General features: G+C 35.7%; 1 protein-coding gene across 1 annotated transcript in view; it reads right to left on the bottom strand.

Moving 5' to 3' along the window:
- The window catches only part of LOC112985824 (protein unc-13 homolog A-like), a 33621-nt gene that overhangs the window by 14049 nt on the left and 4249 nt on the right, over positions 1-15323 (bottom strand). The window contains exons 2-5 of the mRNA XM_064517388.1: positions 15086-15115; positions 11831-11930; positions 7876-7993; positions 6011-6134 (exon numbers count right to left, since the gene is read on the bottom strand). Coding sequence (XP_064373458.1) covers positions 6011-6134; positions 7876-7993; positions 11831-11930; positions 15086-15115 — 372 coding nt within the window. The remainder of the gene's footprint in view (positions 1-6010; positions 6135-7875; positions 7994-11830; positions 11931-15085; positions 15116-15323) is intronic.

Genomic DNA, 15323 nt, shown 5'->3' with positions numbered 1-15323 from the left:
TTGCTTTGTGGTTAGAATTTTATAGCTTGATGCATGAGCTTTCCTAATCACTCTGCTATGATTTTTCAGGCCCTTATTTTATGCTGATCAAAATTCTATGGCAAGTTGTTTTCTTCCTAATCTGCTGTTTCTTATGTGTATCCGTGGATTAGTACAGTGTCTGGTACAGAAACAAGAATTAGTCTTGTTGTTACTTCCTTTTTATGTTACCTCATACCACTCTTTGCTGATTAATGTATATGGCAAAATGATAATGAGTCAAACTTCAAGCATGCCTAAGAGGTGAATACCTGAATGGTATTTTCTAAAATGACTTATGAGATTAAAGTCCTGTAGCCAGTAAGCTACTTTGCAAAATAAAATCTTAATTCCCAAGTCACAGAAGTGACTTTGAAAATAATAGTTATTATCAAATACATTCCACTTAAACTAGAGGAGGTGAATATAATTCTAATTATGTTCACTATATAAGGTACAAGTAAAAGGCAAATACCTTTTACAAGGCTTATGCTTTTGACTGAAGCACAAAGTCCTATTGACTGAAAAGTCCTATGCAATCTCAAAGAAAATGAATTTTTTCCCCAGAAGCCTTTTTCACTTATCTTTTCTACAGATGATAAAACAGCAATCTGCTTGTCTTTGCATAACACTAGAACAGAAACACTTGGTACACTGTAGGTACTTAACATTTTATCTCTTTACCATGGAGTTAATTGGACTATCTATTCTTAAATTGTCATTTTCTATTTTAGTTGGTCTTTCTTGTGTCAAAAATACAACAAAATGCTTTGCAAGCCAAAGGTTATTTCTATTCTACAACTATAAATCTTAAAACTGTATTTATGCACATTATGGGAAACTACAGTCTTATGTGTAAGTTACTGCTTCATATTGGGGCGAGATCTGGGCATGTATGATCCCACCTTCAACAGAAAAAGTGCTGTGACAAAGGGAGCTCCAGTATATTTTTGCCAGATCCACAACTTGAATAACTGAGGTATCAAAGTCCAAGGGCATACCAAGGTACACATCTACTGATCTAAAAGTAATCCAGAAGAAGCGTATGATATATATCACTCAACCCTGTGCAACTGCCAAAAGCAGAATCATCGACCTCCTGTTGATAGAAATAGCAATTTGTCCACAGGTAAGCTTTATGTTTGTAAACATAATGTTGACTGCTTCAGAGACTGAACTCCTGAGAACTCCAGGTTTTACTGACCTTGGTGGGTCCTTGCTCATGTTTATATTTCTACTCATAGGACAAACAAAATGTTACTTAAATGCCAGCTTCTCAATATTACTGTGCTAGTTACTAGGAAAAAAAGCTTGAATGGACAATCTATAATAGTAAGACAGTATTTAATTTTCTGTCATTATTTAGTCCATTACTCTTTTATCTAACTATGCTGAGATGGCGGCATGGATACTGGAATAAGATTTACTGTAATTCAGATATATTTTTACCAGAAAATGGAACAAAAGCGCTGGATATTTCCTCATAAACCCCAGCTATTAGTTGGTGTGGCAGACTGGAAAATATACCTATAAAGAATTATTTGATTTTGTTTGTTATCAAAAGTTATTTATGACTGACTATGTTACAATGCATGTTCCATTTCACGTATGAGGTCTGCTGGCTTTCTCTATTGGATGCCTGTGCTGTCCAGAAGCCTTGAGGCTAAATGCAAAGTGTTAATGAGTTCTTAACTCATTCTGTCTTATTTCAAGATTTGCTGTCTTGAACAGGGGTATTTTCTTCAAATGTGTCTCCAAAAGACAGCTAAGTACTTGAGAAATAACAAAAACTTCAAAAAGCAGCACATGGTAGCCTTAGAGAACAAACTACCTCCTATCTCAGAAAGTCAAAGACTATCTGGCAAATAAATTAGCCGTTGGGGATCAAATATAGAGCCTAAATATCTTAGGCTAGGTCTCCCTGAACCCTGAATGGTTACTAGCCACTACTCTTACCCGAGTGAGCTCTTCATATATTGCTCCAAAACAAATAAAACTCAAAAATAAAGGCTGGAAATAAATCCCCAAATAGAAATTTTAGTTCAAAGATCTGATGAAAAGTTTGGCATCTTTCCTCAGAAACACTGTGCAGTAAGAATTCTGGCTTAACTGTTTCCTGCTGTAAACAAAATTAGAAGAAACGTTAAGGCAGGGCACATTTCTGTTCCCTTGCAGCACGAAGACTTGACAGACAATTTAACTGGGCTGGGTACCTTTGTGTGAAGAACAAGAGTTCCATAACTAGGTAAAACACATTGATAAGGAGGAAAGGCAAATTTTAGAAAAATATAAATATTTAGAAAAGATTTTACTGTAAAAACATTGTAATACACTTTTCTTTCATCTTTCTTCTAGTGCTATTTCCTTTCTTTACCATCTTCCCTCAATGATCTATTTGGTCTTTTTTTCTTTCCTTTCTTCTGCTCTCCTAACTTTCTGTCCAGCTCTGTCTCTTGATTATACTTAATTTCTCTTCTGCTATACCCATTCCTCTGCATTTGCTTGAATCCTCACCCCCAACTCTTTCATATTCCCTCTTATGTAATTCTCCTTATGACTGAAAACAAACGTCTGTTCCCGCACCACACGGATCAGCTTTTTACTTCGCAGCCTGCTTGTGGTATGAGATGAGATCGAAGATCAGACTTTGGCAATTGCATGGACAAATCTGATGGTAAAATAATAGCATGAACAGAACCTTTACCTTGTAGGAAACGTACAGACAAGATGTTAGGAAAATAGCCACATTCTCTTCTGCTGCATCTCAGACAGAAGACAAGTATTGATTGTTTCAGCAATTAAAGAACTTTTTAAAGGAGCTGGAAGAATTTCCCTCATTTTTGCTCTAGAAAGCTTCACTGCACTTGAATGATTAACAGCATTAGACTGAACCTCTCAAAGAAAGTAAGAAATGAACAGAATGAAATTTAAGAGATTTTACAGCCACATAAAAGTACCAGCAGAACAAAACTCACCCCAAAGGCAGTTCTGCACCAGATTCTTACAAATGAAATTTCTCTTACAAAACTCTGGAAGTGTAAAGAGATCTTTGATGGAATGCACTTTAGACCCATTTGAAAGTTCCTTTATAGGCCAGAGTGGTAAAAGTGATGTTTATACACATGTGGAATCAGGCCTTCTGCATTTAATCATCTTAATTAGACGCAAGAGTCACCAAGACATGAAGATGATTTGTTCTATTTAGGCAATAAGTTCATGAGAGATATTTTCACTATTACCTCTGATGTTCACTGTATCCTTTTGATGTTAGTCAATCAATTTTATTACCAGCATAATAAAATCCAGACACCAGTAAAAGATATTTATCTTCTGTGCTTCAATACAAGAACCTATCTAAAGCCCTTCATAACATCATCATTTCAAAAACTCATAATAAACCTGTAAAACAAATTTAAAGTAGTATAAATAACAATGACTAAATTTTAAACTTCATGCTTCCATGATCTGGTCAGGCAGTCCAATTGCTCCATGTAATTGACAGCATCATTGTATTTTCAGCTATACACAGCTCCATGCTGTTTTATGAGGTGAATATTATGCTAACAGCGTATGTCCTACTATTCAGTGAATGCATTTTATGTAATGTATATAACTTTATTATTTGATGAATGTTAAAGAGCAAGAGGTAGGCCTCTATCGCTGGCTTTAATAAAAATATAAGGAACGTCATTCAAATTTTGTCGTCTTCTCTTACTACAAGAATGACCTAATATATCTGAAACAAAATTATTATATTTAATCATGAAATCTCATTATCCTTTAAAAAACTGACTTTTAGAAATATTAAGTGTTTGCAAATGAGCTGTAGTATTGCTGTGAATTTGCCTGCAGAACTTTAAATATGAGATCCTTACCTAGCAGCCTTTCAGCAGAGCTCAACCTAAATGCCAACGGTGGAGTGACCACTTTGCAGAAATAATACCACAGCCAGCATTAGCTGATACGTTTAGAAACAACAAGCATCCATGAACAAACTAGTGATGCTGAAACTCTTTTCTGGTAATACATGCAGTGCTTCAAGACCAAATAAAGCCATATTGTTAGAACAACATAGGGGGTTCTCAGATTTTACTGGATGAGCTGTATTTTCCTGAAGATAAAGTCTCTGGCATTATCAAATGGGCACCTTTAATGAAACAGTGAAAAGCAACTGCAGTCTTCTACCTGACTAATGTAAGCTGTCCTAACAAAGAGGTTGTGCTGATTCCAACAGCCAAGGATAGATCCTCAGCTGGTTACAGCTGAACTGAACACTATTCAACAGAATAAGCAATCTCAAACAGACTGCAGCTAGATGGTAAAGATAAATACGTGGCTTTCTCAATACCTGAAACCTAATGCTCCTAACTGTAGTGTAAGAGTGACCTCTACAGGTTTTCCAAAACACTCTAGACAGTTCCAATGACAGTCTTTAAAGACTATTTCCTTCAAACTTCTTTATTAATTTATTTGGAACGAGAGTACAAGCATCAACCTAAAAAAATGACACTCCCTCTGAGTAGCAATCTGAAATCAATAGTACCTCGAATTTACAACTTGTAAACATACAATTAGAGCAAATTTCTTTAACGGACATGTGTCAGGCTTCAATATATAAAAATTATGTAGAGGAGACATTTAAAATATTAAAATATTCTCCTAATTCCAAGGAGATTCCAGCAAGAATTTATGGCTCATAGAATAAATTCCATTGTTTCCTCCTTTTGTAATGAGTATTTTACTGTTATGTACCCCACAAACTTATCTTTTCCTGTTGTGTTCTTTAAAAAACTTTTTTTTTTCCAAGGACTTAATCTATTTGACATATGTGTACTTTCCATCATGCTTAAAGAATCAGAATGATCCAGATGGAGGCATATGTGACTAGCAAGGAAAAAGTTCCTCCATGAAAACACAAATCAGAACGAGAACAGGGCTTAATTTGTCTTTCACCCATGCTGCTTTCTTGGCTACAATTTTATTAGATAAATAAAAATTCTGGTAAAAAAAATGTAGGGGCTGTTGTGACTTACAGGAATCCACAGAAGTCCATAATATCATGCTTTTGTGAAAAGGTATACATCCTATGAGATGCACTGACAGGAGTATAGTCTATAACACTGGAAGTAACTAGGCTGCTCTAATCAGCATTTAGCTGCATTACTGAGTTCAATTTTAGGCACTGCATTTCAAAAATAACATAAAACAGCTGAAGAACATATTACTGATATGAGTTTTCCATCCCTCCCTTTCAAAACATGATTATTTTGTTTTTCTTATTTTTATTGTTATTCTTACATACATCTCAGGATTAGTCTTTTAAGCTGCAGTTCATTAGACTGTTTAAAGAGTAAAAATTAAGTAAATTTATCTTTGCAAACTTATTTAGACCTGTCATATTGTTACAGGTGTACGGATGACCTTGACATTTTAGAGTAAATCAGTTTCTGTGTATGATATCCAGGAATAATATGAAATAATGTATTATTTAAGGTTCGGTTGCCATTTCCACCTTCATATACATTATCTCCATATACATATATCCAGTTTCCACTCTTACACACATTATAAAGGCAGACTGCTGCTGCTAAAAAGAAAAAAAGAAGTCCCAGATTTTTACTAAAACTTACGTTATGGAAATAGCTGGTCAAAGATAATGTGTTACAGAGTCATAAGACACAAAGAAATATCTAACAAAGCCTTACGGAAGTATATTTCTTTCTTTAGCTCTACAATCCACATGTGGATGCACAGTAACTATTGAAATGGTTCATCACTAAAAGTGGCCCTCAGTGGTTCTCTTGTCACTTACCAGTGCCAAGTATACAAATACTCTGATGAGTAAATTCTACAGAAGAATTAACATTTGACACCATATTTCAGGAAGTGGAACAGACTGGTTAGAGAGCTGGAGTTAAAAGAAACCTCTTCATTAATTTCTTGCTTATGATATTTCTGGACCCTTTTTATTCTTTCTCAATCTGTAACTCACCAAATGGTAATGCAAAGTAGACATCCAGTAGGATCTCATGCGAAGTCGGTGTTTTTGTGCCATGGATCTCGTTTCCACTTTTTACGACTTCAGAATGCAATGTCCACCAAGCGCCTGGGCCTTCCTATGAAAAATATTCTGAAAGTTACTTGTGTAGGATTTATAGCACCGCCCACTTCTTTTTCCTGAATCAAGGTTGCCTTAAGTCAATGGGAGTCTCCTTATGACACCGACAGCCTTAGGATCCATTCTCGATTCTTCCAACTTTTATTTAAGTAAGTAGTTGCTAGGACTTCAAGTTCTCACAGATATGGTACTTGAAAAACATTTGCTCTACAAGAAATTCATAAATACAAAAATTCACATTAAGATGATTAAGATGCCAGAAACGTGAATATTGAAAGTTACTCTTTTAATGAACTGAGATCTTTGAGTTCCCCTTTGACTTAATGACAAACAAGCACATTCTAGCAAGGCTGACGTGATCAATGTATGATAACAACCAACCCAAAAAACAGCTTTTAAAGCAACTCAATAACTAGGAAAGTTCCACAGTGGCCTAATTATAAATAAAGGCTCAGAGGCTCTGAAGAAATTAAGAAATAACCCCCTGACTTGCATGTTTTGTTTGTTTAAAGTTCTAGTGTTAACTATTAAGTAACAACCTCAGTGCCAGCAATTGTAACTCAACAGCAGCTAGGGAAGCAGGGCAAATTAACTTGCCTTGGGGCCTGAAATAGCTCTTGGCAGCTGTGGTACAGAGCAACTTCTAATTTAAACAGGAATTACCTTCTTCCCCTGCCTCCATTATCTGAGTAGAATCAATAAAAATGTCAGTTCAATGTATACATGAATAATCATCAGTCCCTGCAAAGAAATGGCTATGGAGACTGATGGGAGATTCTGCAGGAAGAAGGGATTTTTCCTGATTTGCTCTCTTTTACCTCATCAATTATCTTTTTTTTAAAAAAAGGAAATTTAAAGAGGGTAATAGGGATTAGAAGATAAAGTTATTTTTATTTGCAAAAATAGGTGGTGGTGCAGAGTCTCAGGTGCCAGATTAAATCCATCTTCTCCAAATCAGAGTTACTTTTTTAAAAATAGAGCCCATGGACTATGTGGAGTAAAGAAGATTCAAGAATGGGATAACTGTGGACTATTAGAGTAAAGCACTTTCTTACTTTTCCTGAGTTCATACAGTTTCACAGCACTGGCAGGTAGCTTCAGTATTTCCAGCACCCCAAATATGTAACTTTCTTGTGCAAGCAGCCTACTGAAAGCATGCCTGCTCAGTGGAGCATTCTGGTGGCTAACTGTGAATATGTTGGACACAAAGTAGTTCTTGGGATTGACCCATTTTCTCCATGTATCTTCCTCCCTGTGCCTATTTTACTATTAATTTCATTCTTATTATCACGGGACAAATTTCTTTTTTCCTCTTTGAAACAGTGGCAATTCCCGAGTGACAGACCAGTATCACGCCCATTTTACTAAAGATTTACCCAAGGTCACACAACAAAGATACAGGCCAAGAACTTTAATTTGAAGTTCCCTTGCTCTAACCACGTAAAGCAAACTGCCTCTGCCTTTCTAATAATTAGTAAGTGCATGTGAACTTTAACCCACTTACTGAATTGTGTTTGATTCAGTATATGAGCCATTACTCCAGGGTATATGTCTAATGCCTATCAGCTGTCACTTTAAGAGTCACATATGCACTATGCCTTAGTATCACAGCCTGAATAAAGGAAGTGAGATAGAATTTTACATTAATCATGTCATCACAGCAGTTGTAGAGACTAAGAATGAGAAGCTCATTGGATTTCACTCCAAGTCTTTTACATTCTCACAGAAAGTTAACTTACATCTGTTGCATGTTCCACAGTTGCAAGGGGAATCCACAAAACACCTAAAATGCTATCCCAGAGCAAGCCTTTCTTCCACAACTCTATAATGAATCCCTTTTCATCAGCACTGATTTCACTAAAAACAAATATAAAAACAGTCACTGAGATTTGAAACAATAAATACATAAAACATTAAGCTGAAAATACAGTCCCATCTACTCTCTATTCTCTCATAATACCTTGAATTAGTGATTTATAACACAGTACGTTCGTTTTCAGTAAACTCATAAAATGTGAAATAATTGTCATGATACAAACATTAGACTAGATGAGCCAAGTCTCAGGAACCAAATGTTCAGGACGATTCCTACGAACTGATGAGGGCAACAATTTTGCTGGAAATACGTGGCACAGAAGTCTCAATTATCAGTAGCTTTACTTTGCTACAAGACTTGGACCTATTGGATATCATCCAGAAAGACAGGACCAGGAAGTGCATTTGGCTCAGGTTCTGAGCAGCTTCTGCACATGGAGTTTCTGTTGCCTCTATAGGACACCAGGCTCCTCAGGACAGGCCTGAAGTGACCTGCATTCTCAGGTCCCACTGCAGATAACTTATTAGCCACAGGAGTAATATAATACAGCTAGCTTTCCGTCAGGTGATTTCTGTTAGGTGAAACTGGAATCTACAAAACTAGGAACAGCCATTTTGAACATAAAATTCAGAGGAATGTTTTCAACAAAACTAAGGGTTGACAACATGGGCCAAGATGGTACACACTGACGGGCAGCATGGGCCATCAGCTATAGAGGATTTATAATGATACGGGAAAACTTCCATCTTTCCACATAAATATCCAAGAAAAGGAACAAACAGACCAGTTCCTACAGGGAACTGAAGCAGTTCCTAATCTTGTTCTCACTGTAAAGGAGAGAAGGTGCAAAAGATGTTTGGATCTTATTCCCTTCACTAGAAGTGAGAAGCTGCATAATACAAGAAAACTATAACTGTAAAACTGCTTTTAACTTCAAGAGTTGCTTGTGCTGGCCTTATTTTTGTTTCACTTTCGAGATGTACATGTTTTACTAACAGTTGTTTTTTGACCATGACACAAAAAAGATCACATGGCAACCTTATTTTGCAAGAATCTAAAACTCACTTTTGCCAGAACATATGGATCACCAGTGACATGGAACTAAAACTAATAAACAGGGAAGTGCAAGTTATTTCCACACAAAATGTCTGACAATCCTTTACATTTTACTAGAAGTAGTTACAAAACAGTTCTGTAAATACCAGATATACTAAAGTAGGCACTGGTGTCTGTAACTGTGACTCATAATATGTAATCTTCATTTGAGTAAATTTATTTTAAGTATGAAAACTAATCAGTAAGTGTTTTGCATGGTGTACCACAGTGCATTAGTGTATACTCAACTTCAGGGAAAGGAAAATGAAATCTGAGAAGAGCAAAGGGTGCTACCTTTGAGACAGGTACTGAACTTTACCATGTTCCTCACAAAAAGCATTGTGTTGGATGGCTCTGTCTAATTTTATCACACCACTGTACTGGCTACAGTGAACACAAACATTTTTTATTCAACTTCTCCCTTTAAAAATATACAGAAGAAGACACTGAAAATTTCTATCTTCAGATATTGTTGGACTCCATCTTTAATACTGTTGGTAACTGAACAATAAAACTACACTGAAACCTTAAACAATATGTATTTTTGAAAAAGTTGGTATTTGTGTTCAATGGAGCAGTTTTTCTCTCAAAGGAAAAAAGAGGTAGAGAGAGCCCTTAAAAAATGGACTAGAACATGTAAAAATGTATAAATGTATTTGTAAATGCCTACTTCTAATGCCTTCTAAAAAGTCTGCCCTGTTGTATGGTTGAGCAAGCAGTAGATGGAGCCACAGCAAGCCCAAAATATTTCCTCCAACTTTTGACTAAATTTAATTACTTCAGGGCATGCTAGAAAAGCGCTTTAGTATTCTTTGGTAACATTTACATCACAAACTCAGAAAATAATCTTAATAAACTGCTGATTTTCACTGATGTTGTAGAACACTCATTTATGTGCAGTATGATTTAAAGGAAAGCACTTACAGAGCAGAGAAGCAAATCTATTAAATATTTTAATGAAAACCTTAGAGAAACTGATAGGACAGGTTACACACCCATTTTGATATAATTTTTAATTGCCTCCTGCACTAAAGGTAACAGCGCAAATGCTGAAATTTAATTATCTACTGACTAACATACTACTACATTGTCACCCAAAACCCCCCAATGTCTTATGAAACTATTATGTCCAGATCAGTAAAGTGTTAAAAAATTGTCTTACTACATTATTATATAGCAGTGACTCTTCTACACCAAAACATGATAAAATTTTCTACAATTCACAGCCACAGTGGGAGAATGGTATTTATAAAGGCTAGCTATTGATATCGAGGATAACTTTCCTCAGCATTCTCAGAGAGAGACAGGCTCTTCCAGTCTGGCTAGTTCAGGCTGTGGCTCTGAACAGTCTGCTTGAGAAGCACAATGACTGGGGATGGGGAAGAAAGAGCCCATGTTGAGCCCTGGTTGATGTTAGCCTTTTTTGAATACCTCTGATCCTCCTTTACATCCAGCCATAAAATGGAGCATAAAGAAGATAAAAATGTTGAATTAATGTAAATAAGAAACCAGCCCTTCAGTTAAATAGTGTCTTTAGTTAAGCAAGCTAATAGTCTACTGCAGCTCTCTAAGAAACAAGTTGCATGACATTCGAAAAGCTCCTAATTCAATTAGTAACTTTACGGAAAAAATTCTGATGAAATTAAAGACTTAAAGGAAGAATGTAAGCACTGTAAAATAAAACTAATTTACTGAAATATAGCTGTACAGCAGAAGAAAAAAAGAGAGAAAACTTTAGAAATGCAGCCATTAATACAGCAGAGAATTAAATGTGGCAGGTTTATTCAAATCAAAATGTTAGTTTTGGCAAATGTAGAGCCTGTCAAGAGACTTTTTTACAGTTTTTGATGACTAGAAAGTGAGGAAAAATTGATTCAAAGCAAAACTCAATCGTTTGACAAAATACTAAATTTGATTTAAAATAAAAATTAGCAAGCATATTTTTCAAAAGTAAGCACATCCAATTAAGTGTTTAATTCTGCAAAATATTTCAACCAACCCCAGTCCTCAGGAATAAAACCTATGTTTCCACAAAGAAGATATGGTAACAGAGAAAGATTTGTGCAGGAAGAAGGGAGGGTTCAAAAAAGGTGGAGGGAGGGACCAAAAAAAAAAAAAAAGTAGAGATCACTGCCCTATCTTAACATCCAATGGAGTTTAATATTTAATTCTTTTAAATTGCCTTGAAATTGACAGTTGAAAGCAAGACTCCTCAGAATGTCAGTCAGTATGTATATGCTTGCACCTACCTGGCCAATGAGAGGTATATAAGGCTCTCAAGTACAGAAAAAGAACAAAGAATGGATAACAAGATGGACAGATGAGTCAAAAGGACAAAGATCTGCAAGCAGAGATGAGAAACAGTACAGGTCAATAATAAGTAAACTACCTAAATGGATAAATAAATGGACAGATAAAACATGAATCATATATAAAGAAAATCAGATAAAACAAGAATGAAGTTGCAGGAGGATAAATGTGAGTTCTGCTTCTCTCCTCTCATTCCTTTATTCCTAAAAGATAAAATGAAATTAAAGAACTTGGAAACAAAATATTTTCTTTCCCTCCTTGGCTGCTGGCCTTGGTCTGCAATGTGGCTGAATAACCTGCAAAACTGACTTTTGTTTTGGACCTTAGAACTAGCTTGATGACATTTCTGAGCTGTACGCTCTCTCCTTGCCTTTGCAGGCTGTATTTGGTCTCAGGTATTATTAATTTTCTAAACCATTTAAATACAGTGAAGACACAACACAACCGATTGATAAGAATTCCCTGTTACTTACAACAGGAAGTCCTGTTCCCAGCATGGTTGACTTCCTCTTCTGTCTATTGTAGTGCTTTTTAAATTTTGGACTTTTAAAACAACATAGGTGTGGAATGCACCTGAAAAGAAGTAACCATCACATTTAGTTACATTCCTAATTTATTTTATTATTTTTTCTAGAAGCTAGACACATTTAACTCCACAGCAGTAGCGATTTAATTCTAAACCCTATACAACACATTGAGAGGTGCCTCTCAAATCTGTGCATTTGAACAAGGAAATCCTTATTCATTCTAATGGGATTATTACAGAAAAATCCCTGTTTATCACAGGTGGGAGAGAACATAATCCTAAATGTGAGCAAGCATTTTGGGGATCAGCCATGGGATATGGCTTCTCAGATTATTTATCCATCTCCCTTGACAGATACTGCATGAAAACAATACACATTCCATTTCTACAAATTAGGATTTCTTTGGCTTTCAAGCAATACAGCAATATTGGTGACTGGATAATTAGAGCTTATGCCCAATTAAGGAAAAGACAGAGACTGGTAGCAATAAGGCTCTTTCATGTCTTTGTGAGTGAATCTAGTTCTGTTTATAGATGCAGGAACAAACTGGGCTTCAGACGCTGTCCGAAATGAACTCATAGTTTCTGTAAATGCACAGTAAGAATATTTATAAAATCGGACCTAATCAGCATACAAAAATAGAACTGAAGACCTTTGAAAGGTGCTTTAAAATATCCTTGGCTAAGAAAAGAAAGCAAGAACTAAGGGAACACACCACTCTTTAGGGCTCGCATAGGGATCTAAGAAGGCAAAGGGCATATTATATTGTCTTGATGGCTGTGGCCATTCAGAAGAGCTTCTCAGCTTGCATGCATGAAGCACATCCTACATTAGCCTCCAGGATCTTACATTAGGATGAACATTGACATATTTTTAAAGAGAGACCTCTTTTTTAGAATTCTTTACAAACTATACATATGTGATGTGGCCAAGGACACGAGTCATTTTTGAGCTGTCTGTGTCACCCATAGGTCAATCAGCCAGACTGAGTAGGAGGGGAGCTGTTGCTGCCTACAAGGAGCTCTTGAACAGGTTGTATCAAAATACACTGCAGTTAAAAAGCATGAGGGGAAAGAGTTAGCTCTATACATCCTGTATGTAAATTTTCCTGATTATGACTAATGATAATGTTTGACATAAAGACTAAAAATATGTTATGTAATGGGAACTACTTGTTTCAAATTAAAAAAAAAAAAAAGGATCAATGTTATCTATTTATTTTTTATTATTCAGTGTACCAGTCTTTTCAAATATACCTTTGTTCTTACACTGAACAAACTATTGACAAAGTCAATATAGATTTGGAAGTCTGATGACTTATTTGTGATAAATGATGTCAACAATATGTAATTCACATATTATCCCATTGCTCATCCTGTGTAACCAAAGAAAACAAAAAGTGAAGTTTGCAAAATATTTTCTAGTTGCAAAATTCATTTTTGATTTAAGGGCTTGCAACTCACATTTGTTAAATTTCCAAAGAAATCTCCATTAAATCACTTGGCTGAAAACTACCATGTTTAACTCCAGCCATTTTGAGCATCACCATCTATATCAAATTTTCAGTCAAAACCACAACGACCTCTCACAAAATTAAAACTCATCTCCTTTAAATGCAACCATGACTGACAAAATACAGATCAACAAAACAGACTACCACGAAAAATACATATCTGAAAAAAATCTCTATTGCATTCACATTCAACTCTATTTCATTCACATTTGACAATTTCATGCCCTATGTTACAACAATGTATCGCACCAGCACTCAAACCTGATCACCTTCTGTCTTTCTGCAGCTCCTCTTCTAGCATAACTGAGTACATCTAAAGAAATTCCAGCCTGTCTGCATTATCACTGTTTTCTCTTTCCTAGAGCTTTGTCATTTGCCTTTTCAAACTGCTACTTCTCCAGGAGCAACTTGCTTCTTGGCAGCTCTTCTCTGGATCTGGATGTCTCCCTTCACTACTTTACCACTAATTCACCCTCTCCTTCAGATTTCAGGACTTATACCAAGTGAGAAAGTGGACTTAAAAATTCTGTTTTCTAAATAACCCCCTTAAAGAATAACAGTGTCAAGAGTGCATGCTATTCAGCGTACTCTGGCAGTGCAAAGAGGCTGACCCAAGAAAGTAGGGCAAATAAACAGAATGTCATTCAAACTTCATTACCTGTTATTATTGAGATTAACAAGTGCTATACAACATTCAAAGGTCAATTAAAAATGATTTAACTTGTAACAAACAATTCCATTTGATAAGCATCTTTTGTAAATTCTCACCTCTGGAGTACCAACAAAATATAACACTGAATGCTGTGGAATCTCTCTCTGATAGTATTAGGAATTTAATGGAAAAGAGGAGACAGACAGACAGAAAGACGTTCCTTCAATCTATACTTCACAGTCTAACTACCAATGATCATACTTTGCAGAGAATTAGCAGAATCATGTCCCAAGAAAGGAGCTTAACCTGTGTTAGTTCAGGTGACCTCTCTTTAATCCAGGTAACTTTAAACAATTTGCAGGGGTTACTTAAATGTAGTGGCCTGACAACTACTGGCCAATTTTTCTTCACTGATTAGTTGATATATCAGCTTTTCCTAAGAACTAACAATTGCATAGCTCTTGAGGGCTTATCATCTGTCTACGTGTGAGAAATCTCTGGCTAAATAAGGCCTTTCTTCTCCACTCTTTGGCTAAATGTTGGTCCTCAAAGCAGACATACAGAGTCCTGGGCAGTTGATTTCACTGATGTTTGTTGCACAGGGCCTATACCTGATTTATACAGCTGTCAGTCAATTATGTATGGGCTCCCATCTGTATTTCCTCACGGGGAAAACTCAGGCACCATCTTCTCCTCACTGTGGTGATGCTAAATCCTGCATTCTGTTTATAATCGAAATAATTTCTCTCAACTCATGACGTAGTTAGGTCATCAAATCAGGTAAAATTTCCTTTAAATAGCACTAATTTGTGAGACCATAATGATTAGCAACTGAAAATAACATACTGTGTGAATCCACAACCTGGATTTTATCATTAATTTTTTTCTGCAATTTTCTTTCCTCATTTATTTTACACTGAACTCTTGATGAAATGGGTGTTAGTAGTCCTAGGTTTAAATGATTCTTTAATATGATACATACATTCTTTTCCAAGAAAAAGTGTAAAGCAGAAATCAAAAGAGAATTCAGACTTACCAGCTGCTTCATTCAACCTTCCTTTTTTCACTATAGAAAACAAAAGTAATCGATTATATTCCAGCAATACTTTGCTGACTTGCCAATAGATTTTATTTAAAAAAATGAAGGATTTCAGTAGTTTTAAGGATTCATCATTATAAATGAAAATTAGTTCTTTAATCACAATGGTGTTCACATTTTTATTAAGATAATATGATTCCTTAGAAGTCTTCAGGGAAGAGGAAGAACGTGGAGA

The sequence above is a fragment of the Dromaius novaehollandiae genome, chromosome 10, assembly GCF_036370855.1.
Source record: "Dromaius novaehollandiae isolate bDroNov1 chromosome 10, bDroNov1.hap1, whole genome shotgun sequence".
Taxonomy (NCBI): Eukaryota; Metazoa; Chordata; class Aves; order Casuariiformes; family Dromaiidae; genus Dromaius; species Dromaius novaehollandiae.
This window is presented reverse-complemented; position numbering and strand designations above follow the sequence as displayed.